Raw genomic sequence first — 27,841 nt, 5'->3', positions numbered from 1 at the left:
GAAAAAATATGGGTAATACACAAAAAAAAACACCAATTACAATCTTTAGACTGCATTCATTCTAAGGCTTGTGACTGAGACGCATAGGAGATGCATTCATTTTTATGGCATTTTAATGGTATGAGTATTTTATGGCATTTCTGCTTTACAGGACAGAGTACAGCAGAGTGAGACAGGAAAGAGAAAGGAGACAACATGCGACAAAGGTCTCAGGCAGGATTCAGGTCCAGGATGGTGCAGTTACATGGACCTCAACCAACTGACACACCAGGACGTCCCGAGATACAGAAACTCTAATTCTGTTGCACATTAATGAGGTCTAACTAATATTACAGAACAGCATAAACCAAATACAGTAAACAGTCTATATGTCACGTTCACATCCAGGGTAAACGAAACTGCCTGGAACCAAGGATAGACTTTTGAAAATGCAATAACTTAACCACACTGCAAAAAAAACCTCCCTCTTAACAAGTCATTTAGTCTATTATTGAGTGCTAAAATCTTAATTTTCTTAAAACAAGTGAAAAAAATCTGCCACTGGGGTGAGATAATTACACTTGTTTCAAGAATTTTCTAGAAATGAGTGTCAATATCTTAGAATAAGGCAGATCACTGCACTACTATCAAGAAAATGACACTAGAAAATTCTTGAAACAAGTTGATTTACATCAGAAACAAGTGAAATTCTCTCAGCCCAGTGGCAGATTTTTTTTTTGAACTTATTTTAAGAAAATTAAGATTTTAGGACTCAATATTAATAAACAGAGGGAATCTCAGGTCACTTCAGGTCCAGGCGCAGCTCACAGAGAGCAGACAGGTACTGGTCGTTGTCCAGGTCACGCTCCAGAGCTTTCTCATAGTATAACACAGCTCTCCTCCGGTCTCCCTCGGCTCTGGAGACCAGGCCCAGCAGGCCGAGGGCCTCGCTGTCGTTGGCGTCTCTCGAGAGTCGACGCTCTGCGATCTGCTTCAGTTTCTGGAGAAGGGAGGAACAATATCTGTGGTTTATTGAAGATTCGATTCGATTCGATTCGATTAGCCTATATTATATTATATTAGATTACGTTACGTTACATTATTAGCTTGGACCAGCAGCTTGTCAGTCAGTCCAGAAAAAAAACTTGTGTTGGTTCTCTTTCACAGCATTCGTTTCGATGTCTCACTATGGGATACGCCTCCATGCGTATCTTCAGAAGCATTTATTCCACTACGCCAGCCCTGAGTGGCTGGCAGTCGTGATGCGTGCATCAGGACCCTCCTCCTATAAATAGGGCTGACGCTGCGTCACTCGTTATTCAATCACCTCTTCTCGCTTCAGAAGCTCGTCTCTCGCCTGTTGCTATGGCTAACTAGCTTAACTTCACAGACAGAGCACAAAACTCCTTCACCAAGTGCTAGTTTTCTGCAGCTTCTTCGTGTTTTGTCTTGCCTTCTCCGTATGTAAGACGTTGAGAGATTGCGTTCGCTCTAGTCTGTCTCCAAACAGTAGAGTTGTTTGCTGTGGTTAGTCTCTCCAGGCTTTCCACACAGCTAACTCTGGCGGCTCGCTTGACTGGCTACCTCACCGTCCTGCTCCACCTGGGTTAGCATTGGCTTTTATCACTCCAGATACTAGCCACCGTTAGCACTCCAGCTAAATGGCGACAGCTGCAAAGCTGCCCAACACCACGGGGGAAGAAGCTGTCAGCCTCTTCGTCCAGAACACCGGCTCTGCCCTCCAAGGCAGACTGGTTCCAGTCCACCATGACGGAGAGGACGTATAAGGCAGAAGCAGTGGCACTGAAGGGCACTGAAGGGCACGTCGATGCTCACGGCTCGGAGCTCTGCGATGACATGGCTGCAAAGTCTGATCCAACCACGTGGGAAGAAAAAAAGTCACCGACATCTGTCTCCGGGTTCAGCGGTGTGCTGTGCAGGCAACAGGGAAGTCGATGGCACTGATGGTGTTACAGGAGCGAGCCAGATGGCTCAACCTGACCAACCTGTCTGATAAGGAGAAGGAGCACATCCTAGACGCCCCTGTTGTCTCAGAGGGGATCTTCAGCTCCGCACTGGCTTCTATGCAGAAGGGGTGGACCCCCTGGGATATTCCCTCTCCGACGTGCGACCCCCGAGACCCGCGGCTTGCACAACATCAGAGTGGATACGGAAGATAATAAACAGCGGTTACAGACTTCAGTTTGCCACGGCCCGAGAAGAGGAGTGCTTACTTGAATGACGAGTGACGCCCTATATACAGGAGGAGGGTCCCGACGCACGCATCGCGACTGCCAGCCACTCAGGGTTGGAGTAGTGGAACAAATGCTTCTGAAGATAGGCATAGGGGTGTATCCCATAGTGAGACATCTCACTCATGCTACTCGGAGAACCGGGGTTATGAAGTAACCCAAAGTTTCCTATCAACTGCTTTTGTCATTTAAGCCCCTCCCTCCCTGCAGTTGCATTGAGATGTGTGATGGCTCATCGGACTCAAGAGAGTGCTGTTGCTTAGTGATGTCATTTAAGCCTGTCCCACTTTCCTGATTGGCTTTAATTTGATCATCTACGTATATCTATTGATTTGCAAGTCCCATTGAGATGCTTAATCATTTATATCTGTTCATCTCAAAGTTGCAGTGACGAGAGTGATGGCTCATTGGACTCAGGAGAGAAATTCCTGTCCTTGGCTTAGTGATCTAAGGTGTGTACCATGTAAACGCAATGTCCTGGGTTCAAATCCGGCCTGGGAACTTTGTCGCTTGTCATCCCCCTCTAATCTTTCCTGTCTATCTCTACTTTGAACTATCAAATAAAGGCACCCGCACCCAGGATGTCGTGGCCACACGGCACGCACCCTAGACCGCTGAGCAATCAGGAAGCCCCCTCTTTCCTGATTGGCTGTATCTATTGATTCCTATTGATCTATTGACATGTGATGGGAGCAGGTTGAATTGTTTTGAGTAACCAGTAGGCTGTATTAGACTTTTGTATTTGGTTTCATAGAGCCAAATAGGTCATAGTTTTTCACAAATGATGTGCTTGTATCAGATTAGATTCAATTCAATTCAATTCAATTCAATAAAACTTTACACAGCCTTTAAACAAAACTTTAAACTCTACAGTGAAAAACCTGTGGGGACATTGGGTCGTTGCAGCAGTAAACAGTAAAAGGACACAGCAAAAAAAAGTGTAGAACATAAATGACAGTAAATGGGGGCTTTTTAACATGGCACAACTAACAAATATAAACATCCTGCATGCTGACCTGAGCACACAGCTTCCCACCTGGCATCTCCACTGTAAACAGCAGACCCTGTTGAATAGAACAGAACAGAGTAGAATAGAATATAATAAAGAAAAGGTATAAGGTATAAGTAATTTTGTGCTGTCAATCATTTTGCAAAATTTTGGAAAGTGCTTCTTCACACACATTATTCATGTATTAGCAAACACACACACACATACAGCCCTACCTTGGTGTAGTGTGTGATGGCCAGGTCTTCCTGTCTGGTGTGGTACTGGTGGAACTGACCGTAGCACAGATGGACAAACTGACAAGTGCTGTCATTATTCTCCTCTAATGCCATCTCCAAGGCCTCCTGGAACAACTTCTCAGCTCTGGCGAGAGAGAGAGAGAGAGAGAGAGAGAGAGAGAGAGAGAGATCATGAATTCATACACACTAATAGATAGATGAATGGATGGATGTTTTAATGGATAGACAGGTGGATGGATGCTTATAATAAAAAGACCAAAAGACACACGTTGGTGCTCTAAAACTTGGTTAAAGGTGTTGTGAATTGTTTGATTTAAGTAATTAAATAAGGCAATTAATGTTTAGTTTAAACTGTATATCAAGAAATGTAAAAGATGTACTGTTTACAGTATTTTCAGTTATAGTATTTACAGTAAATGTGACACGTCATGAGAAGCCTGGTAATAGTAATTATTCAATGTTACTATGGATTTATTTACTTTGAGATACCTTGTTTCAAGCTACAGACAGGGATACTTTTATTTTGAAGTTTCAAGGAAATAGCTCCCCTATGCATTGTCGCTAGCTTGTTTTTCTGTGTGTTCAAGATGTCGGATACAAGGTCCGCTGTTTCTCCCCTTTCAGTACTACCATGCAGTATGAAGGAGAATAAATGTTCAGTTTAAACGAAACCCGTTCTGGTCATTAAGATGAAGCTTCCACTACACAACATTTTGGTGCCGAAACCCGGGAAAGTCAAGATTGTTAAGAGACCTTGAACTTTATCGAAGTTGGAAGCTAACGATAGCTAACAGCAGAAATGGCCGAACGCTTTGAACGGATGAAACGGAAGCGGGGAACAATCCGCACCTCGACAACGAAGCTGCTAACTCGCATGGAAGAGGAGGTGAGCAAAGATCTGCCAGACTGTGAGAAACTCCGTGAAATGCTTTCAGTATTGTCAACGAAAGAAGAAACTTTACTGGACTTAGACAAAGGCATTGAGGACGAAACGCCGACGGAAGAGCTGGAGGCAGAGATTGCAAACACACAGGAATACCAGGACCGCATTCTCACGTGGAAAGCTCGCGCCGGCATTATCATTCAGAAGGCACGGGAGTCTGTGAGTGTGCGGGTGAGCAACGCAAGTTTAAGTTCAGTCAGATCACCAAATCAACAGACTGTTAAGCTGCCCAAGTTAGTGATAGAGAAATACGGTGGAGAGATAAGCCAGTGGCAAGAATTTTGGTCTCAATATGAAACAGCTATTCATAACAACGATACGCTGTGCAAGAAGGAGAAATTCACTTACCTGAAATCCTATTTGACTGGACCAGCAGCAAGAGCTGTAGCGGGACTTACTATGACCGATGGCAATTATGATGCAGCGATAGAGTTGCTTCAAAACCGCTTTGGAAGAAAAGACATTGTAGTCAGTGCACACATGTCCAAATTGCTGACCCTGACCCCTGTGAAAAAATCTGCAGATATCGTAGCTCTCAGGCACCTGTACGATGAATGTGAAATACAGATTCGCAGTCTAGAATCCTTAGGGGTTCACAGTGACACATATGGCTGCCTGCTATGCCCAGTACTACTGCAGCTCATACCAGACGACATAGCATTAGCCTACACGCGCAAGTCAGACTCCAGCGGTGAATGGAAGGTGCTCGAACTTATCCAGTTCCTGCAAAATGAAGTGCAAAGTAGAGAGAGAGCACTTCAGCTTACCAGACCAGGTAATACTCAAAGAGACATTCCGCTAAGTAATAGATCATTCAGTAAGCCAACATCCTTCAGTGAAAACAGACCTAAAAAATGGAATACGCCCTCAGCAGCTGCATTGCACACAGCGAGTACTGTTCCTCAGACATGTGTATATTGTGACAGTGCTAACCATAAACCAGAACATTGTCCAGACAATTCTGTGGCTGCTCGTAAAGACAAATTGAGAAAATTGGGAAGATGCTACGTGTGCCTAGGCCCAAAACACATAGCCAAATTCTGCAGAGTTAAGGGTGTTTCATGTGCCTTATGTAGTCGCAGACATCACCAGTCAGTTTGTGATCAAAGTGAAGCAAAGCCAGACACTGACAGTGGCAGTACAGACACTGTGGTGTCCTCTGTGTCCAGCACAGTGAAACTGAAAGCTAATGTCCAGAACACAGTATTGCTCCAGACAGTCAAGGCATGGACAGAGGGCCCAGCAGGGAGAAAAATCATGCGCTGTCTGTTAGATGGAGGCAGCCAGAGAAGCTTCATTCATGAGGGTGTGGTGAAGGCGCTAAGACTACCAGTGGTGAGACAAGAGACACTGCATCTACACACCTTTGGATCCACTACTCCTGTAACAGCACAGCGCAACATTGTGAAGGTACCACTGGAGAATGTGTGGAACACACAGCAAAGAGTTGAGATCGAAGCAGTGGAAACCCCTCAAGTATGCACTGCTGTAATAAAGGTCCCTGGTTTACCCATCCAAGAAGAGTTAAAGAGAAAAGGTCTGCAGCTTGCTGATTTTCTACTAGAAGGTGCTGATGAGCCAGAATTGTCAGTATTGATAGGAGCAGACTATTACTGGCAAGTAGTGTCCGGCAAGGTCCAGAGGATAACAAAGGCACTAGTAGCCATAGAAAGCAGCTTTGGATGGGCTTTGCAAGGGCCAGTCTCAACATCCAGTGTGACCGACGCCACTTGCATGCACATCAGTCTAGGTGAGGACACCCAGATCTCAAAACAGCTGCGCGCCTTTTGGGAGGTGGAGTCACTGGGCATTGTTAATGAGCAAACCCAGAGCCCAGAGGAAGCAGAGGCTCTTCAGAACTTCGAACAGACTACAACACACAAGGATGGCCGCTACCAAGTTGAGTTACCATGGCGACCTGACAGATCAGATCTTCCAGACAACTTCAGAGTCGCAAAAGGACGGTTCGAAGGCCTCAAGAGGAGACTAAAAATGGATGCAACCTTGTACACAAGGTACAATGATGTCATACAGGATTACCTGCAGCAAGGCATCTGTGAGGATGTACCAAAGAGCACTTCAGTGGCAGAGCAACCTGAGACTGTAAAATACTACATGCCGCATCATGCTGTTCTTCGAGAGGATAAGGTAACTACTAAACTGAGAGTAGTATTTGATGCATCATCACACAAGGAGGGCTGCCCATCCCTAAATGACTGTTTACTGACCGGGCCAAACCTTAACCCAAATCTGTTAGATGTGCTAATCAAATTCAGACTCCACCAGATAGCCTTTACTGCAGATATTACCAAGGCTTTCTTGCAGATAGCTCTAGCAGAAAAGGATAAAGATGCTGTTAGGTTCCTGTGGCTACATGGACCTCCCACCAAAGACTGTGAAAATGAGCTGCGCATCATGAGAATGAGTAGAGTGGTATTTGGAGTCTCACCCAGCCCGTTCCTGTTAGCTGCAACAATAAGAAAACATATCAAGCAGTATGAGACAGAGCAGTCTAGGACAGTGGAGGCACTGAGAGAGTCTCTCTACGTCGATGATTTTATTTCCAGCTCGGGTGATGTGGATGAGGCCCTTTCAGTTACCACAACAGCAAAGGAGATTCTGTCCCAAGCAGGCATGAACCTGTGCAAATGGGTGACAAATTCACCAGATCTGAGAGCCAAGTGGACAGAAAATGGAGTGGAGCATGCAACCGAAACAGACACTGTTGGAAATGTGCTGAAGGTGTTAGGGTTAGTATGGAGACCAGAGAAGGATGACTTTGTGTTTGATCTGAAGGGACTATTAGACATTGTGAAGGGCAAAGAAAACACAAAGAGAAATGTGCTGCGGACATCAGCTCGTATCTTTGATCCCATTGGGTTCCTGACCCCATTCACCATACGAGTAAAATGTCTGTTTCAAGAACTGTGGGAGAGGGGAATCAGTTGGGATGAGCAGCTCCCTCCAGACTTGGTTGAAAAATGGGATCAGTGGTGTGCAGAGCTGCCAAAGCTCCACCTGGTGGCCATTCCGAGATGGTACCAAATTGAGATTCAACTAAACTCACAGACAATCAAACTGCATGTTTTCTGCGATGCTAGTGAAAGGGCATACAGCGCTGTTGCCTATCTGCAAGGACGGAATAAGGGAGGAGAAGTTGTGACAAGTTTTGTAGCATCCAAGTCAAAGGTGGCCCCATTAAAGAAAATGACTTTACCACGCTTGGAGCTGATGGGTGCACTGATTGGAGCAAGGTTAGGGAACAATCTTCTCAAGCCACTGAACATGGAAAGAAATCAGCTTAACATGTGGACAGATTCAATGATTGTTCTTCATTGGATACACAGCACAGCACAAAGGTGGAAGCCGTTCGTGGCAAACAGAGTGACTGAAATACAAGGTCTCACAGATCCAGAGTTGTGGTCTCACTGCAGCGGCAAAACCAATCCTGCTGATTTACCAACCAGAGGTGAGAGCGTCGAAACCCTCATCCAGAGCCAGCTGTGGTGGAGCGGACCTATTTCACTGTCATCAACTGATGATGCAGAGAGTGTTGATGAGGACTGTGTTGCACATGAGATGAACACTGAGCTTAGGTCTAAATTTCAGGCTGTAGTACAGTTTACCAGCACTGATCAAGCTGAGCCACTATTAGACCTAGAGAAGTACAGCAGGTTGAAAACAGTGCTGAGAATAACTGCATGGGTGAAAAGGTTCATAGCTAATGCCCGCTCTAGGCAAAAGACTCAGGGAGAGCTAACTGCAGAGGAGCTCACTGCAGCAGAACTGTATTGGGTGAAGGTGACCCAAGAGCATAGTTTCAACCAAGAAATCAGTCAGCTGAAATCTGGACAAGATATTAAGAGAGAGTCAAAAATAAAAGACTTGAAACCATTTTTGGATGAAAATAGCCTTATTAGTGTAGGAGGCAGGCTACAACACTCAGATCTTAGTTTCAGGGAGCAACACCCATGGGTGCTACCTACAAAACACAGATACTCTGAGTTACTAGTTCAGTACTGTCATGAGAGAGTGATGCATTCTGGGGTCAGAGATACTCTAGTGCAGATGAGGGAAAGATACTGGGTTTTAAAGGGAAGACAGCTAGTGAAGAAAACGGTTTCACATTGCCACATTTGTAGGAGACTGAAAGTGAAATCAGCACAGCAAGTCACAGCTCCACTACCCAGAGACAGAGTTACTGAGTCCCCACCCTTTGAAGTTACTGGGGTAGATTTTGCAGGGCCATTATATGTCAAGTCTAGTGGTCAGTCTAAGGCATATATTGCACTTTTCACTTGTGCTGTCACCAGGGCAGTGCATTTAGAGCTAGTCTCAGATCAAACTACTGAAAGGTTTCTTTTAGCCTTAAAGAGATTTATTGCAAGGCGAGGACTGTGTAAAGTTATTTACTCAGATAATGCCAAAACATTTAAAAGAGCAGACCAAGATCTGAAAGAACTGTGGAAGTCAATCAGAGGATCAGAGCTTGCAGAGTTTTTCACTGACAAAGGGATCACCTGGAAGTTTATTGCTGAGCGAGCTGCTTGGTGGGGTGGCTTCTGGGAGAGACTTGTGAGATCTGTAAAAGCATGTCTAAAAAGGATCCTGGGGAAGGCTTCACTAAACTTTGAGGAACTGACAACCATGCTTGCTGAGGTAGAGGCTGTGTTAAACTCCAGGCCTCTCTCTTATGTGGACAGTGACGCATCAGAGCCGCAGCCACTTACACCCTCTCATTTCCTGGTTGGGAAAAGACTAACTTCTTTACCACCAAAGACTATGGTTCCACCATCTCAGGCAACCAATGTGAGCAGAGAGGACATGGGCCGGAGATGGAGGTACCGGCAGAGACTCTTAACCAGCTTTTGGAATAGCTGGAGGAAGGACTACTTGATGGACTTGAAATCAGCTCACAAGTGTGAGACACCTGTACCCACTGTGCTGAAGGTGGGAGATGTCGTCCTGATCGGAGAGGACAACATACCCAGGCAGACCTGGAAAATGGGCAGGATAACAGAACTGTTTCCAGGGAGAGATGGACTCATTCGTTCCTGTATTGTTCGTACTACTACGGGCAGTTTGTTGAAGAGACCTGTTCAGTTGATATATCCTTTAGAGATTAGTTAAAGAGATGGACTGAGTAGTGATGAACAGTTGTTCATCGGGCGGGAGAATGTTGTGAATTGTTTGATTTAAGTAATTAAATAAGGCAATTAATGTTTAGTTTAAACTGTATATCAAGAAATGTAAAAGATGTACTGTTTACAGTATTTTCAGTTATAGTATTTACAGTAAATGTGACACGTCATGAGAAGCCTGGTAATAGTAATTATTCAATGTTACTATGGATTTATTTACTTTGAGATACCTTGTTTCAAGCTACAGACAGGGATACTTTTATTTTGAAGTTTCAAGGAAATAGCTCCCCTATGCATTGTCGCTAGCTTGTTTTTCTGTGTGTTCAAGATGTCGGATACAAGGTCCGCTGTTTCTCCCCTTTCAGTACTACCATGCAGTATGAAGGAGAATAAATGTTCAGTTTAAACGAAACCCGTTCTGGTCATTAAGATGAAGCTTCCACTACACAACAAAAGGAGAGGACCAGACAGAAATAGCCAATAGGCACACAGACAGACAGGCAGACAGACAGACAGGCAGACGGACGGACAGACGGGCAGGCAGACAGACAGGCAGACAGACAGACAGACAGACAGACAGGCAGACGGACGGACAGACGGGCAGGCAGACAGACAGGCAGACAGACAGACAGGCAGACAGACAGACAGACAGACAGACAGGTACCTGCTCATATCCTTGTCCTCTGCATACATCAGTGCCAGTTCAGCAATGGCGAAGATGAAGGAAGGCTTTAACCTGACGGCTTCCTCCAGGTGATGAGTACACAGACGCCTCAACCGCTGCATCTCTAGTATAGTATAGTATAGTATAGTATAGTATAATATAGTACAGTACAGTACAGTACAGTACAGTACAGTACAGCACAGCACAGCACAGCACAGTACAGTACAGTACAGTACAGCACAGCACAGTACAGTACAGTACAGTACAGTACAGTACAGCACAGCACAGTACAGTACAGCACAGTACAGTACAGTACAGTACAGTACAGTACAGCACAGCACAGTACAGCACAGTACAGTACAGTACAGTACAGTACAGTACAGAGGCTCACTTGGTAGAGCATGTTCCATTAAGGCTAAGTCCTAATTACAGCGGCATGGGTTTGAATCTGGCCCGATCCCTGTGCTGCGTGTCATCACTTCTCTCTGCCATGTCTTTCCTGTCTCTCTCTCCACTGTCACTATCCAATAAAGCTGAAATGCCCCCCAAAAATAATCTAATAAGCAAAAATGTTAATCTAAATATTTTTGCTGAATATTGTCATCACAATTATTAATCATGATTATTAGTCTCAGTTTCAGGAAACAAAATTATTTTAGACAAAGTGTCTCCAGATGAGACGATGATCCACTTTTAGGAACTAAAACAACATTTTCAGGATTTTCCTCTCTTACGTCGGGACGATCCGTTCTTTTCCACAGATGCTCTATGTAAGGTTTCTCTGCTGCTTCTCCATCTGAACTTTGGTTTGGTGACATGCAATACACTAGTACAGTATAGTACAGTACTACATACTAAAGTATAATATAGTCTAGTACAGAACAGTACATTGTAGTATATAGTATGGTATAATACCATGAACTATATTATAGTGCAGTAGTGCAGTATAGTAGTATAGTATAGCACATTATTGCAATATAGTACAGGATAGTAGTGGACAATATGTGTGTGTACCTTGGTTGCAGTAGGGCTTTCTGTTGAGCAGAGCCATCTTCTTGGTCTTATAGCAGAGAGCCAGCTGATGGTGGATGAAGGCCGACTGGCTGCTCCTCTGCAGCACTCGCTGCAGCAGATCAATAGACCGATCCACCTGACCCTGGAACAGTGACACGCTTATTCTTTCATAAACATGTTAAAGGATCATTTCTGCATTTTTTTATATTGAGATCGTTCAGAAAAAACAAACCATCCATCCATCCATCCATCCATCCATCCATTTTCTACTGTAGCTGCTTATCCAGGTTATGGTTGCGGGGCAACAGGGCAGTAGAGCAGCCCAGATGGCCTTTTCCCTAGCAACTCCCTCCAGCTCCTCCTGGGGGTTCTAAAGGTTCCCAGGCATGCTGGGAGGTGTAGTCCCACCAGTGTATCCTGGGTCTATATCTGGGTCTTCTCCCAATCGGTTGTTGCCAATACACCTCCAAAGGGAAGCACCTAGGTGGCATCCTTACCAGGAGCCTGAACCTCCTCAACTGGCTCCTCTCAATGTGGAGGAGCAGCAGCTCAACACTGAGGTCCTTCTGGATCACTGAGCTCCTCACCCTGTCACTGAGGAGAAACCTCATGTCACCCTGAGGAGAAACCTCATGTCACCCTCAGGAGAAACCTCATTTTGTCCGCTTGTATCTGAACTAATGCTTTCGGTTGCTACCCAGAGCTCATGACCGTTGGTGAAGGTCCAAACAAAGAGAGAGTTTTCCGATACAACATCCACATTACTGCAGCTGCTGCATCTAACCAGCGATGCAGCAGAATCTCCCAGTCCTTCTTAACCCCACTGGTGGAGAAAGCCCCAGGATACCTGAACTCCTGCACTTAGGGCAGTTGCCTACCTGGATGGGACAAACTACCTTTTCCATCAGAGCACCATGACCTCAGACTTGGAGGTGCTGATCCTCATCTCAAAACTCTCCAGTCACATTAGAGATCACAGTGTGATGAAGCCATCATCCTCAAACAACAGAAATCCTCCCTAATGTCACTGAACTGGACTCTCCATAGACAGAGGCAGCAAATGCATTATTGATTTATGTTATGTTGTGTTGTGTATTTAAATGATTTATGATTAAATTGATTGATTAAATCTAGATTTTGTCAACATGCGATGAGCGATATCCCAGATATCGTGTGATGGATGGGTGGACAGAGTCCGACCCATTGTCCCTCCGCCCCCACAACGATGAAATCATCAGCTACATAACTGCATTAAATGAATAGTTCTGTATTTTCAACCCTGGGCCTACATAACATGTTTTCCGTCATGATCCCTATTAGTAGAAACCAGAACTTCGCTGCCACCTGCTCCGCCCGTCCGGTAACACCGGGAAATCCCCTCCACTCTACTGCAATAGAAACCAAGGGGCAAAACCAAGCTTTCTGTCAATAGGTATGTTCTATTTGGATAGGAACTATTTTTTCTCAAAGACGCACTACCTTCTAAACCGGTGTAAGCTCCACAGAGCCAGAAGAATCCAAAAATAACTGCTGACAGAAAGCTCGGTTTTTTAAAATGTTTTCAAGATAATAATAATGATAATAATAATAATAAAGTTATTTGTATAGCACTTTTCAATACAGGTAACAAAGTGCTCCATAACAGTTAATATAAAACACAACAAACAAACCGAAATAAAATAAAAAATAAAAATAAACATCACACAATAAAAGCGTTTTTATAAAAATGTCAAATGATCCAGAGGATCTCAGGCTACGTCCGGGTCATAGGGGGATAAAAGGTCAGAAATATAGGGAGGGGCCATGCCTGGCCTTAAAAGTAATTAAAAGAATTTTAAAATCAATCCTAAAATAAACAGGCAGCCAGTGCAAGGATGCTAAAACAGGGGTGATATAGTCAAATTTTTTGGATTGAGTTAAAAGCCGAGCTGCAGCATTTTGAACTAACTGTAGGCGGTGGATTGATTTCTGACTGAGACAGGTATATAGGGAGTTACAGTAGTCGTGGCGGGAGGAAATAAAAGCATGGATGAGTTTCTCCAGATCTGTGGCTGAAATAAAAGACTTAACCTTGGCTATATTTCTCAAATGATAAAAACTTTCTTTACATGGGTCTCAAAACGTAAGTCCTGATCAAAAACTACACCAAGATTTCTGGCTGAGGACTTAACATAGGTTGCTAGTTCACCTAGATTTTTTAGGTATTTTATTTCAGCAAGACACTTGTGGAGGGTTGCTATGCTAGACTGGTCACCGGGTCTGATTGAAACATAGAGCTGTGTGTCATCAGCGTAACAGTGAAACTGGACATTGTATTTACAGATGATGTCACCAAGAAGGAGCATATAGATGGAGAATAAAATGGGACCCAGAATTGATCCCTGGGGGACACCATAGTGTATGTTCGTGGGGGATGAAACTGAGCCAGCCGTAGTCACAGAGAAACATCTATTAAATAGATAGGACCTAAACCAGTTTATGGCCACATCAGTGATTCCCGCCCACTTCTCTAGTCTGTCAATGAGCATGTTATGATCAACTGTGTCGAAAGCAGCGCTGAGATAACACACTGACACCGGTAAGATTATACTGTGTGCGTCGTGTTTTGCAAAACAACGTTTATCATAGTTTTCAAAGACTGTCGCATATGCCCCTAGGTTTCTATTGCAGTAGAGTGGGAGGGGCTGCCCGGTGTTACCGGATGGGCGGAGCAGGCGGCTAGCGAAGTTCTGGTTTCTACTAATAGGGATCATGACGGAAAACATGTTTGGGCCCAGGGTTCAAAATACCAAACTATTTTAATAAATACAGAGTCAGACAGACAGTTCAATGCTACCTGCTCCAGACCAGCCTCTCTCCGGCACATACTAACAGGGTGTAAGACCAGTCTCACCCAAGGGCGGTACACTTGGCGCCACAACCAAGTTCTAAAGAGCCTTGCGGCCACCCTGGAGGACAAGCGAACTTCCATCAACTCCCTACCACCTCCAGTATCCAACCCCCCATGGAGAACTGCCTTTGTCTGTGAAGGGGCTAAAGCTACCAGGAGCAGCTCCACACCATCGGAAAGAGGTCAGCTGTGCTTAGCACGTGACTGGAAACTGCTCGCGGATATTGGCAAACAACTGGTGTTTCCTCCAGAGATCACCACCACCACCTTAAGACCTGATCTGGTGCTCTGGTCCCCTTCCCTAAAGAAGGTCTATATAATCGAGCTCACCGTACCCTGGGAGGATTCCGTGGACGAGGCATATGAGCGAAAACACCTGCGCTATGCTGAGCTAGCTGCTGAAGCACAACATCACGGCTGGAACACGGAAGTCCACCCAGTGGAGGTTGGATGCAGAGGGTTTGTGGCAACATCTACCACCAAACTGCTGAGAGACCTGGGAATCAGGGGCCAGAGCCTGCGCACAGCCATCAAAACTGCATCAGAGGCAGCAGAGAGAAGCAGCCAGTGGCTCTGGATGAAGAGGAAGGACCCCTGCTGGGCCCACAAGTAGTAAACCAGGAGGTATGCGGTCAGCTTAGGCTTGACTCAGGGAACAGGACGACCCTGCCATGCATAGTCCCATGAGATGTCTGCCACTTAACAACAAGGTGACTCTCATGAATAATTGGGCATGGGACGCAGGCTCAAGACTGATCACCCTGCAGCCGGCCGCCTCTGGTGAGGGTGTATAGTGTGAAAGGCCGAAACACCCTAGGATCCGGAGGAGCACTACTGATGATGCGTCCCAAAATTCAAACTACCCCCCCCAGTCTTCTTATACAGGTCAACCAACCACCAATGAACTTTGTACGTGCTTGCACAAAGGATAACAACACTCTTTCCTGCGTTTTGGAATCTCCTACCTGTTGGCGGAGGTATTTGGCTACGTAGCGGGTGACATGAGGGCTGTCAGGACCGATCTCCAGCACTCTCTCCATCAGAGATTCAGCTTCTTGGTGTTTCTTGTAGAAGGAGAGCTTCAGAGCCAGCAGCGCCAGCAGAACGGCGTCATCAGGGTCGATCTCTGAGGCTCGGCGAAGCTGCTTGACGGCTGGAGTTTCCTCAGCTTCAAGAAATGTTTCTGGATCAATCTGGAAATCAGACTCCTGTCAGCTTGCTGTGGAGAATCCCTGGACTACACATCTACACTTCAACTTCCATGTCAGAGAAAATTTGTTGTTATTCAAATTGACCAAATCCTAAGCATTACATCTGACCAACTGATTGACTGACTGATTGATCAAATGACTTATTCATCAATTAACTGAATGTACCCATTCAGTGCGGTAGAGGGCGATAGCGTAGCCGGTGTTCCACTCGCTGTCGTCAGGCTGCAGCTCCAAGGCTTTGCGGAAGCAGATGATGGCTTTGGGGTAGTAGAGCATCGAAAACTTGAGGAAGGTCCAGGCCTTCTCTCCATACACCTCTGGGTGGAGAACAGTAGGAGAACCGGTAGGGTACTTCACCTGGAGAGAGAGACGGAGGAGGGAGAGAGAAAGAGAGATTCCAAATGGTCTTTATTATCACCATTTAAAAGCATACACTATTCCACAGAAAGACCTTCCGTTTGAATCGCACACTTAAACCTGCTGCAAAGTCTCCCCTGAGGCTCCTTCCCATTTCTAGATAGATAGATAGATAGATAGATAGATAAATAGATAGACACTTTATTGTCCTTTATTGTCCATTTTTGTGGAAATTTGCCTTTGGCTTCATCATGGTTGTAGTAAAAAATACATAAAATACACATGAACCACAAAAGCACAATACAGACAATACAGCATCAGACAGCACAGTCTCCAAACGGACCAACACCTAGACAACACAAACAGATACAGAGCTTCAAATAAGTAACCAGTAGGCCTACATGAAATTCATCAAATCAAAGTGCCATGGTAGAAACTAATAAAGCAATATACTAAGAATTCATCAGAGCAACGGCATGTGGAATAAAGGACTTCTTGAACATGTTTTTTGGGGCTCTGGGCGTCCTATAGCGCCTCCCAGAGGGAAGTTATTCTAACTCATTAAAAAGAGGATGTGAGGCAACGGCCAGAATTTGCTTAGCTTTATCCTTGTTTCAGACCACATATCTCAGTCAATTGTGTCTGTGGCTGCCCTATAATGTCACTGGCCATGCTTACGATCCTTGCCAGTTTGCTCCTGTTCTTAACCCCAAGGTTGCCATATCAAGTTCAGATATTATAAGTCAAAACACTTTCAGTGAGACTTCTATAGACCAACTCTAGAATGTTCCTGCTGTTCCAACAAAACTATTTAAATTTCTCAAAAGATACAGACGCTGCATTGCCTTTTTAAAATTGTATTCTGTGTTAGCTGTAAAGCTTAGAGTGTTATCCAGGAAAATAAATAAATATTTAAAGTTCTTTTATTTACACTTCTACCAACTGGATGTTAATTTTAACCGGTTGGCTGGGGTGGAGCAGGCTACTGTTGCAGCTGATAACCAGCTGCTTGGTTTTATTAGTATTGTTGACCAGTGCACTGTCTGAGCACCAGTTGAACAGGTCACCATTAATAAATAAATGATTAAAATATAACATTTCCCTCTCAATATTACCCTCCTGCAGTAACCCAATAAGAGCCATATCATTGAGAATAGTATTGGTGGCAAGACGCACCCTTGGGGAGCACCTGTATTTAAAATAGTCTGCTCTGACAAAATGCCATTAACAGAGACTTTCTGTGAGGAAGGATAGTGAAATCTAGAGTGCAGTTCCAATCCCCTCCCGTTACGACAGGATTATCCCTATCATACTGTTGTAGGGCCTGTCCCAAACGCTGAAAAAGCCCCATTCCGTCTCGTTCCTGGTTAGGCGCATAAACATTTATAAACAAAAATTTAAACCGCTGGATCTCTGTCTGTTCCAAAAGGACCCGGCACTCCACCGCCACAGTAGCCTCTACCTTGATCCCCAGTCCTGACTTAAACAGGATGGCTAGACCTGCATTATTTTGGTGGGGCTTACTGACTCAGCCCTCAGTTTTTTCAGTTCTTATCTTGCAGATAGAACTTTCTCTGTTGAGATAGGAAATAGCATTTCTTTTTCTGTTCCTCTTAAGTATGGTGTCCCTCAAGGATCAATCCTGGGCCCATTACCTTTCTCTATCATATGCTTCCTCTAGGCGATATCATCTGCAAATATAATATACATTTTCACTGTTATGCAGATGATATGCAGTTATATATTCCCATAAATCCTAGTGATTCCACCAGCCTCAATATCCTTAATTATTGCCTTTCCAATATTCAGTGCTGGATGTCTCAAAATTTCCTCCAACTCAATGACAGCAAATCAGAAATTGTTTTGTTTGGCCCTCAAAGAGAATCCATCACAATAAACAGGAAGCCTTCATTTGGTTTGTTCTAACTCTCTGCTTTCTCCTCACTTCATTGTACCGAGTTGAGTGTTTTCATCTCAGCAGTCCTTTACGTTCCGCTCTGCTTCCTGTCAATCCCCTGACACCCACAGGAAGGAATGGAAGTCTCCTCCAGGAAATCCCTCAAAAACATATCACCTTATAAACTTTACTGTCACATCCATGTCTTTTTAATTAGGGTGTCTTTGTTAGCTGGGACAACATTTAATTCCAAGCTTGGTTTGACAACTGTAAAGTTTGGATTTAAAAAATGACGAAAATTTGTAAATATTTAAAAATGAATTACATACAGCATGCATTGCAAAATGGGGAAATGTAAACTAGACATACACAGAAGTAAATGGGCTTTAACCATTATTTTCCTAACACTGAAGGCCAGTGGATTTGGGGGTCTAAGAAAAGGCCACAAAGCCATCAACTGAAGGGGATACACTTGTAACTAATATTTCCTTGTTTGATTTTGAAAATCTAACAACAGTGTGTGTGTGTGTGTGTGTGTGTGTGTGTGTTTGTTTACCAGTATGTCCTCCACCCTGCGGCAGTATGTGTCTGATTGTGTGAAGTCTCCACTGTGGTAGCTCAGCCAGGCCAGGTCTCCGTACGTCACGATGAGCCGCCGCTCACTCTCCTCACCAAAACACTCTCTGGTCTTCTCTTCTGATTGGCTGAGAAGAGATGCCGCCTCCTCTGGTCTACCCTGAAGATACCTGAGGACAGATGAGAACGGCAGATGTTGGTTGTGAAATGTTTAAATACCCCCCATTTGCTCTATTCCTATTTATATACTATGTTTTCTTTGTTGTCTGTCTGCCTGTTAGCAGGATAACTCCAAAAGTTATGAACGGATTTGCATGAAACTTTGTGGAAAGTTTGGTCATGGGGCAAAGAAGAACTGGTTAACTTTTCACACTGATTGGCCAAAAGGGGGCGTGGCAGTGGGCGTGGCTTCTCATAAAACGGCATGTAACTTCCGTCCCATTGAGATCAAGATGGTTTTTTCAAGAGACACCTGAGAACAGTAGCAAGACATTTACAAAAATAACAAACAAGCACAATCACACGTTACAAACTCACAATCCAATCCAATTCACCCTCACACCTACAATATTTACATTTGTAATCTACTGTGTGTTACAGAATGTTTGTACTGATGCAGTAGGATAAGGTTGTATATATAGAAGATACATCCAGGGTTATTAGGATGTGTTTGGTTAGAGTGTTTTGCTCTAGTGATGACGGCTCTTTTACCCGGCAGCCTCCGTTTCGGTATGTGGGAATAAGTGACAGGCCTAAAAGAGAATTTGCTGTTCATAGAAAGAGAAAGAGCAGGTAAAACTCCCCCTGCTGGTTCAGAGGAGGAATTAATTGGGATTGCATCAGCAGGAAATCTGTCAAATAAGTGGCCAGAGGAGATTAAATGATGATTAACATCTTCAGGCAAGTTTGTTTGTGATAGGACCGGTTTCACAGATAATCTGCGGCGGTAACAAAGTTGAGAGGTTGTTTTTTTGTGATTTTACAGTTTTCCAGAAGGAGGCTGCGTTTCCATTACAGTTTGACAGAGAGGACAGGTAGTAGTCAGATTTTAACACACTGGTTCCTGTGCTGCCTGCAGGTCTGCCAATCAGCCTGAGGACCTGAGGATCTAGCAATGGACCGTGCTTTGTCTCAACAAATGGCTTCTGATAGCTGAGGAGAGAACCAGGGGTTTGTTCTGTTTGTCCTATATGGAGCATGTCTATCTGCAATGTGAGTGAATATGTGAGAAAATGTATTAAGAGCTATGTCAGGGTCAGGAATTGAGCAAGTTCTTTCTATAGATGAGAGGTATAGATGCTCTGATACATACTATTGGACAGTGATCACTGATGTCCTGGGACAGAACCCCAGTGGCTGAGTATTTGTCAGAATAATATCTATCAATGTGGAATTTGACAAATTCTTTAAATTAGGCCTTGGTTTAGAGATCAGCTGAGAGATATTTAATTCATTCTTACAGGAGTTGTTAGAGAGCCAGTCAAGATTAAGATCACCCATGATAAGTACGTCATTGGAGGCGTAGGTTGACCACAGTTTACTAATGGCCACCAATGCCTCACTGTTAGCTGCGGGAGGATGATAAATGGCCATGATGGTCAGGTGGGAGTCACCTCCAAGACAGAGGTCCAATACAACATATGTAGTTATATCCTTCAGGTACTGAGGAAGAGGCACGTTTACATACAGAGAAACAGTTCTTTATGTATATCCAGACTCCACCTCCTTTACCTTTCCTGTCACACCTGAAAGTTTTCTGGCTGCAGGCTTCGCTTCATTAATTAACTTAGCAAGCATTCTCTGTACAATAACATACCTCTTTCTCCTAACTACTATACCAATTTATCTTACTCGCTGAGCTCCGACCTCTACATCATAGCCTAAAAAGCAAATCTATCTGAAAAATACTGTACCTGACATAAGCCAGGAAGCTGTAGGAGTTAGCGATGGCACTCTGCTGTCCGACACCCAGATCTATTTGTTCCTGCAGTCGTGTGCTGAGACCTTCCAGATCCAAGTCTTTCTTCTTCAGATCCCAGGTAAACCGACTCTCCAACCGCAGCAGCCTGGAGAGCAGAGTCCTGCCAGCATCACTGGGAGAGAGACAGGGAGGGAGAGAGAGAAACAGAGAGAGGCAGGGAGGGAGAGAGAGAGAAGAGCTTATTTACCTGTTGCCATGGTGAATCGTAGTATCGGAGCTCCATTGATGATGGCTTTTTATTGTCGTCACGCACGCGCTTAACTCAGGGTGAACATACTCAGAGTCGATTGAACTAACTCAGATCAGCTGTTCTGGAACCGAAAACTTGAAGTTTCCTATCTCGGGGTTAATCAACTCAGAGTTCAGGGTTAGACTCAGAGTTTGTTGAACCTGCTTTCTGGAATGGACCTGGACCCTGAATCTCTCGAGCAAATCTGAAGAGTGGGCGGGTCACGATTCAGGAGTCTGGAACCAGGCTAGGGCTGCGGTCGAATAGTCAAAAAAATACGTCCTAACTCCTGTTCCTAACCACTTTTCCTTGACCTCGTTGGAAAACGTCATGAGGTCAAGGAAAGATGTGAAGGAGAATTCATAAGGACTTAGGAAAAGACAACGCGGTGCTAAGAGAATCCGACTGCACTTACACTCGGCTGCGTAATTATGCGACGGCGGATGTTAATGACGTGAGTCTGCCGTGTGAAACTACAATTTTCCGGAGATGGACTACTAAAAGCATCGTAGATACTTCGCCCCGTGCGTTCTTACCGTGTTTCATGCAGGCTATATAAACGTGGACAACCCGGTTAAAAATATTGCTTCATCACCAAGGTTGGAATTGAAATAAAAAAGGAATATAGGCTACCAGTCACAAAAGTGAAAGGAAATGGTTGTCACATTGAGAATGGTTGCTCACACTCAGCCTCCTGTCCGCTCATATTTATCGACATGAATCCCAATTAGTATGATTGTATGAAAATTATTGTTAAATTCATGCAAGATAGGCATAACATGTTAGGCCTACAAATCTACTACTGTACATATCATCATTCTTAAGTTTCAAACATGTTGAATTAAAAACATCATCTGGCTAAAAACGTCTCGTATCCCTTTTTCTTGAAAGACAGACTTCTGTGTTATGGTTAATATGCTGATTATGATCTGATTATAAGCCTATGCATATAATATCTTAAGAACCACCACACAACTCAGTAAACACCTTGAAATGTTGACTTGATTGTGCTTTGAAGTTGTTATGGCTGATACAGGCCTTTATTAAGGCAAGGGTTTCAGCATCTGTGACTGAAGTCAAATTAATTAATGATATTCCTGAAGGCCGGCAATACAACAATGCTCAGAATGAAGAAATAACTAATGCAAACTGAGCATAGGTTAACTACAACGTTAACTTCACTTTGATCATTTTACAACAGCAGCGTAACGTTCATAGTTCGCCTCTATGGGTTTAACATACTGTTGAAAGTTCAAAACATATAAGCATATTAGCAAGTTGTGGCATAAGATGGAAAATGCTTAATAAGCAACGGTAACTTGCTTGATGATCTGCGGCCCTTGTCGGTCATGATCGTTTGTTTTCGTGAACGGCCGAATGGTGCGTCGTTGCTGTCGCGAGGAATTGTGGGACGGCATTATCTCCTTTCCTTTTGTAAAGGATAGTCCAGTGTATCCTATGCTAAAGGAGCTAAGTAAGGAAGCATTGAAGCACCTTTCCTTAGCATGTAGAGAATTCGAACAGTTCTTATCATGCTGCCACTTAGGTACTTCCGGGTCATTTCACTCAGTTAGGAACCTTCCTAAGCAAAAAAGACTATTCGACCGCAGCCCCGGTCTTCATCGTCCCCCACTGAGCACAATACTCCCCCTACTGCCCATTGAAGGCGGAAAGCCTCCAGATTGTCCACCATGTTGTAGCAGGCATGCTCCACCCTGAGCCGAGCCTTCGACAGTCCTGTAAGAACCTGCACAGGGTCCACACAGCCCACCTCCCGGGCCCGGTTCTTACGGCTCAGCCAGATGGATAACTTGGCTGTAGCTGATATGAAGTTTATTAGTGTGCGGGTACCTTTTTTCCTGGCAAGGTATTTGGGACCATAGACAAACAACTGAAACGAAAAAAACTCCCCCAAGCCCAAAAACCAACCCCTTAACAACTCAAACACACCCACCAACCTGGGACACTGGACAAATAAATGTGTTAGAGTTTCACACTGTGAACAAAAGAGACACACTTCCTCGTGATCAGTGTAGCGATACCAGGGAGACATTTGCAGAAAGCCCACAACCTTTCTGTTGCTTTCTTGAATCAACACCAAATGGCCTATCACAACAAGTGGCCATAAAGGTGTCGAACTGACACAGTCCATGGCTCAAGGAGTTGAGTCTATGCCAGCCAGAGTTACTCCACCGGACAGCTCAGGAAATTAACGTCAGGATACCAACCCGGCGAAGAGCTTTGAAACTCACACATTCCACAATTAACGACCTTTATCTTTCAGCCATCAGGAGGAGAAGGACTCAAGAGCTCAGGAATACTAATGAACTATACAATCACACATCCATACTTCTCACACATCTGAATATAGGGAATCACCCTCCTTTCTTCATTTGGAGTACCAGACTGTCCTGGTTAATCAGAAGGGACAGTCACCATTGGGTGAGAACGGGAATACACACCGTGTCAATACGAAGGAACCAATGACTGCTGTTGACACTTTCCAGAGTCTCATCACTACCCCCTCTCTAAATCAGGACAGTCATAAATCTCTTCCCTTTTCACATTCCTTTAAAACCTACCTTCAACTATATTTTCCCAATGTCTTTAATGAAACTATTTTGTAGTTTGAAGTATACTAGATGTGTTAACTATAGGCCCATATATATGTTGAAGATGTTCAATAGCTAAAGCTACATGCATAGACCATGATATGTTAGTGTATCAGATATTCAGCCAGAGACACTCTCCTATTTCCATGGTCCTACACTGCCACCTTGTGGTCATTTATAGCAACGACATGTCAGTATAAAATGTCAGTGCGACACAAGTTACATATATGAGTTAACTTGGTGAAGACTTTATAGCCACAGATTGTACCAGGAAGGTTTATTTGATGACCTTATATTGATGTGCTAGCTATATAAGTTTGAATGTAAGTTCACAGGTTTTTATTATTTCGATCAATTGACAACAGTAATTGGTGGAGATGTAAAATACCGACATATTGTTTTAAAAGGAATCTTTATTAAGATCACTTAGTAATAGATCCCAAAATAAAATAGACTAGAGGAATGATTCCTCTTGCATTCCTTTCCCCCCTCCCTCTCGGTTCGGGGTGAAATCTTCTCAAACAAAGAAATTAATTAGTAAACAGAAAAAGAGTGCGAAGCGTGATTTGCATGGCAAACCACGCCTGAGAATTCAAAGAGTTATAAAATGTTCTTATCTGGGTTTTCAGACAGTTCAACATTCCGCCCTCGCCAAGAAACCTGCTGAAGCCAACACCAACAATTTAGCTACAATTCAAGGATTCAGTGGAGGATGGGGAAGGAGAGAGTGAGAGAGAGTAGGGGAAAGAGTGGCAGGGAGGGGAGAGAAAAGGCTGGAAGAGAGAGAGAGAGAGTGAGGGAGGGGGAAAAAGAAAAGGAGAGAAACAAACAAAGACAAAACAAAACACATGGAAGAGAGAGAGTCACTGGGAGGAGCTTAGAGAGAAAGAGAGAGCAGATCTGTAGATAATGAAACTTTAAAATCACTCAATATATCAGTTTGATGATAGATCAGCATATCAGTTTGATGATATTGTCCTTTTATTAAACATCAGATATGATCCAGCTCTGATATGATGCTGGTTCCTCTCTGACCACAGCTACAGAGCAACAGGCTGAAAAAACAGATTTTTAAATTGTTTTAATTGTTCAATTGTTTTTTTTTTTTTTTAATTTAATTTAAAGGCAGTAATGTATTCCAGATGCGCGTGCACAAACACACACACACACGCACACACACACACACACACACACACACACACATAACCTGTAAATCATTTTGAAAAGATCTAGCCTATACTTTATGTTATATAAAGTTTCCTTTCCTATTTTCTAAGCAGGTGGAAGCCAACACTGTCCCTCCCAAAAACCTCTATAATATTCCTATAGTAACACATAGTGTGTTTATTTATATATATATATTTATTTATTTATTTATAGTCACTACACTATATAATGCTATTCCTATGGTATCACTATAATAATACAATCATATAATATTCGTATAAGAGGGGCTGATAGGAATATTTTACTTTTGCTAGGATATTTGTATTGAATCCTTCTAAAATGTATCATAGGATTGCTGTAGTTTGTTTTCCTATCAGCCGTCAAACAAGAAAACTTACCTCATTTTGAATTATTCGTCGTTCAGGATCCGACCTGTTAGTTGGAAAATAAAAGACTGACTCAAAAAACTTCTGCTGCGCAGCGGAGAGAAGCGAGAGCAACAGTGAAGTCCAACGTACAGCACAGTCACTATTATGATGATGATGATGATGACGATGATGATGATGATGATGATGACGAACTGCAAATCGAAACTGAAGTGCTGATATGTTTTCTTCATAAACTGGCTGGTCAGGTCAACATCATCCTTTAGAAACGGAATAGAAACTCCGTGCAGCCAACAGACAGACGAAACGAAACTGAAACTGATCTGTTACAGAAAAGTCTTATAGGAAAAGATAAAGAAGAAAAAAAAAGTACTGGATTCTTCATGTAATGTTTTTTTTCCCCCAAAAAGGATATACAGTGCAATAGAAATTAACTCTTCCATTGTATATATATAAAAAAAATCAATGTCACCATTTTGTTGGCTGTGTCAATTTTGTTTTATGATCAAAAGTAAAGTCAAACCGTCCTCAGTAACATTTGATTTGGTTGATGTGGCTTTTCCCATCAAAGATTTTTATTTATTTTTATTTTTAGTGTCTTTTTGCCTTTATTCAACAGGACAGTAGAGACAGACAGGGCAGAGAGAGGGGATGACATGCAGCAAAGGGGACGAATTTGAATTTGAACGCATGCCGCTGCGATTAGGACTTTGTCTTAATGGTACGAGCTCTACGGTCGAGCCGCCGGGCGCCCGCCCGTCCAGCAAGATTTTTGTTGCAAAATGAGAGATCTTGGCTATTTGAAAAAGCCACTGTATGACTGGCCTGTGATTCAGTTACTTCAAAGCTGAAATGCTTCTTCATGCGGTGTTTCTGCTGGTGTTACTCCACCTTTGGAAATGTATGTTCTATTTTATCTCCGACTGTGTCCACAGCACGCACTTCTGTTGATAATCACATTGCTCGTGATCCTTGGTTTGGTTTGACACACTCCGGGCGATCGGTGGCCTTCCAGCGTCCCTCGACCAGCTCCTCCGGCCTGGTGCCTCGGCAGTCCTTTAACCAGAGGCAGGTTTTTGCCTCTATCTTTTGCCTTCTTTATTTTTTGCCTCTATTTTGCCTTTATTTTACAGCTCTGTCACTGGTGCCAGTGTACATGGAGCCCATGGCTGCTCAGCACCCTGGAGTCAGGGTACAGGCTACAGTTCAGGACCAAACCCCACCATTCTGGGGATATTGTTCCCATCTTGCTAAAAGACGAGGCAGGCTTCCAGGCCCTTTCCTCAGGGGTCTTGGCTCTTTTGGGAAAGGGGGCAGTAACACCCCCGCCCTTGCAGGCGGCAGCCAGACAGAGGTTTTATTCAACTTATTTCCTGGTGCCCAAGAAGGACGGGTCTCCCGACCTATCCTAAGCCTCAAGGAGTTCAACCGTTTCTTGAAAACCTGCCGTTTTGGATGCTCCGCCTGTCACATTCTCTGTCCATAATGGACGCGACACCACAGTGGACTTCTGCAACGTGTATTTTCATATCTACATTCACAGGCCGACAGAAAACACCTCTAGTATGCAGTCCTCCCCTTTGGCCTGGCTCTAGCTCCTTGCGCTTTTATGAAGTGCATGGACGCAGTGCTCATTCCACTGTCCTGGACAGTAAATGGGCTGCTTTGAACGTGTTCCTCAGTTCGTCTCAAATCATTACGTAGAGAAAGTCATAAAGAATGCAATATTTTAAACTATGAAAGACTGATCAATGTCTTTTTATTCTTCTGTTAAATTAGAATTTCTTCTTTTACACTTTCTTCGATGTCATTTCAGTCTAGAAGATTATGAATGTGGGTGTTCTCCTTTATGTTATATGGCATTTCTGATATGGTGCAATTATGTTAATTCATAATAATTAAGGTCCCTTGAGGCTGGGATTCATCAACATACGCATGTGACAACTATTGAAAACAGATGCTTCTGAAGGTTTGATAAATGCAACGTAAGCTTTTAGTTCATATGTGGAAATGTGCATGACCTATACAGCGGTGCTTATCATTGCTTATCATTCTCTATTTTGGCTTTAATTCTATCTATCAATATGTTTGTGTTTGGTTTTGTGTACAAAGGTGAGGAAAAAATATGGGTGATACACAAAAAAAAACACCAATTACAATCTTTAGACTGCATTCATTCTAAGGCTTGTGACTGAGACGCATAGGAGATGCATTCATTTTTATGGCATTTTAATGGTATGAGTATTTTATGGCATTTCTGCTTTACAGGACAGAGTACAGCAGAGTGAGACAGGAAAGAGAAAGGAGACGACATGCGACAAAGGTCTCAGGCAGGATTCAGGTCCAGGATGGTGCAGTTACATGGACCTCAACCAAGGACACACCAGGACGTCCCGAGATACAGAAACTCTAATTCTGTTGCACATTAATGAGGTCTAACTAATATTACAGAACAGCATAAACCAAATACAGTAAACAGTCTATATGTCAGGTTCACATCCAGGGTAAATGTAGAGTCACTCATGAATATGTGATATAAACAGTAAAGAGCTTTCAGAATCATAGCCTGTTAAGTCATACGCCGAGTCTCTCATAGCTGTTAATGTTCGCTGTTCTTGCTCCAGCAGTACTTTAATCTTAGATTATTAATTCTGATTATGATCCATAATTACTTCTAGTCATGCATTGGTGCAATAGTAGTAAAGTAACAATTATTACTGTGCTACTTAATCATTATCATTAATTATCATATTCATAGCCTAAAGTGCATTCAGAAAGATTAAAAAAGTAATTCATAGACAGTGTATCCATCATCACTGTGGAGTGCAGACACTCATTGCTGAGTTCCTTTCTTGCACTTTCCTGAACAAGGCAACAGGAAACACGTCTTCCCTCACGAATGATGAATGATCATTCTCCCAACTTTGGGCAAAAAGTAAACAAACATAGTAGCGCTCCTTTTAGGCCAATCAGTGCAATTTTAAAAACACCATGATGGAGCAATGAGACGCATCATTCCCTTAAGTTGAGTGAAAATTGTAATTGCGATTTTCACAAAACTTAAGGGAATGATGTGAGATATCCGAGATATTGTGTATGATGTACAGACAATTAAACGTTGTAGTGCCCCCCTTAGTCCAATCAGTGTAATTTAAAAAAAACGAAATGGAGCAATGAGACGCATCATTCCCCAAAGTTTCAGCAAAATCAGTGGTGTCCGAGATATTGTGCGTGACACACGGCTAATCCATAGTCCATCCCCCGATTTCATCTCATGCAGGATGAAATGAAGCAAGC

The 27,841-nt window shown here is 43.5% G+C and overlaps 1 protein-coding gene across 1 annotated transcript; it reads right to left on the bottom strand.

The window, feature by feature from the left end:
- Positions 1-95: 95 nt before the first annotated feature.
- LOC139926316 (interferon-induced protein with tetratricopeptide repeats 5-like) lies at positions 96-24,667 on the bottom strand. Its single transcript, XM_078290961.1, has 10 exons — positions 24,557-24,667; positions 20,083-20,262; positions 18,150-18,339; positions 15,505-15,696; positions 15,094-15,321; positions 11,239-11,380; positions 10,225-10,348; positions 3,456-3,600; positions 3,248-3,295; positions 96-979 (listed from the first exon to the last, which is right to left on the bottom strand). The coding sequence occupies exons 1-10, from the start codon at positions 24,559-24,561 to the stop codon at positions 782-784; spliced, it is 1,452 nt and encodes a 483-aa protein (XP_078147087.1). The 5' UTR covers positions 24,562-24,667; the 3' UTR covers positions 96-781.
- Positions 24,668-27,841: the final 3,174 nt, after the last annotated feature.

This window comes from Centroberyx gerrardi, chromosome 20 (genome assembly GCF_048128805.1).
Source record: "Centroberyx gerrardi isolate f3 chromosome 20, fCenGer3.hap1.cur.20231027, whole genome shotgun sequence".
Taxonomy (NCBI): domain Eukaryota; kingdom Metazoa; phylum Chordata; class Actinopteri; order Beryciformes; family Berycidae; genus Centroberyx; species Centroberyx gerrardi.
Note: the sequence above shows the minus strand (reverse complement) of the source record. Positions and strands in the feature narration are given on the sequence as shown.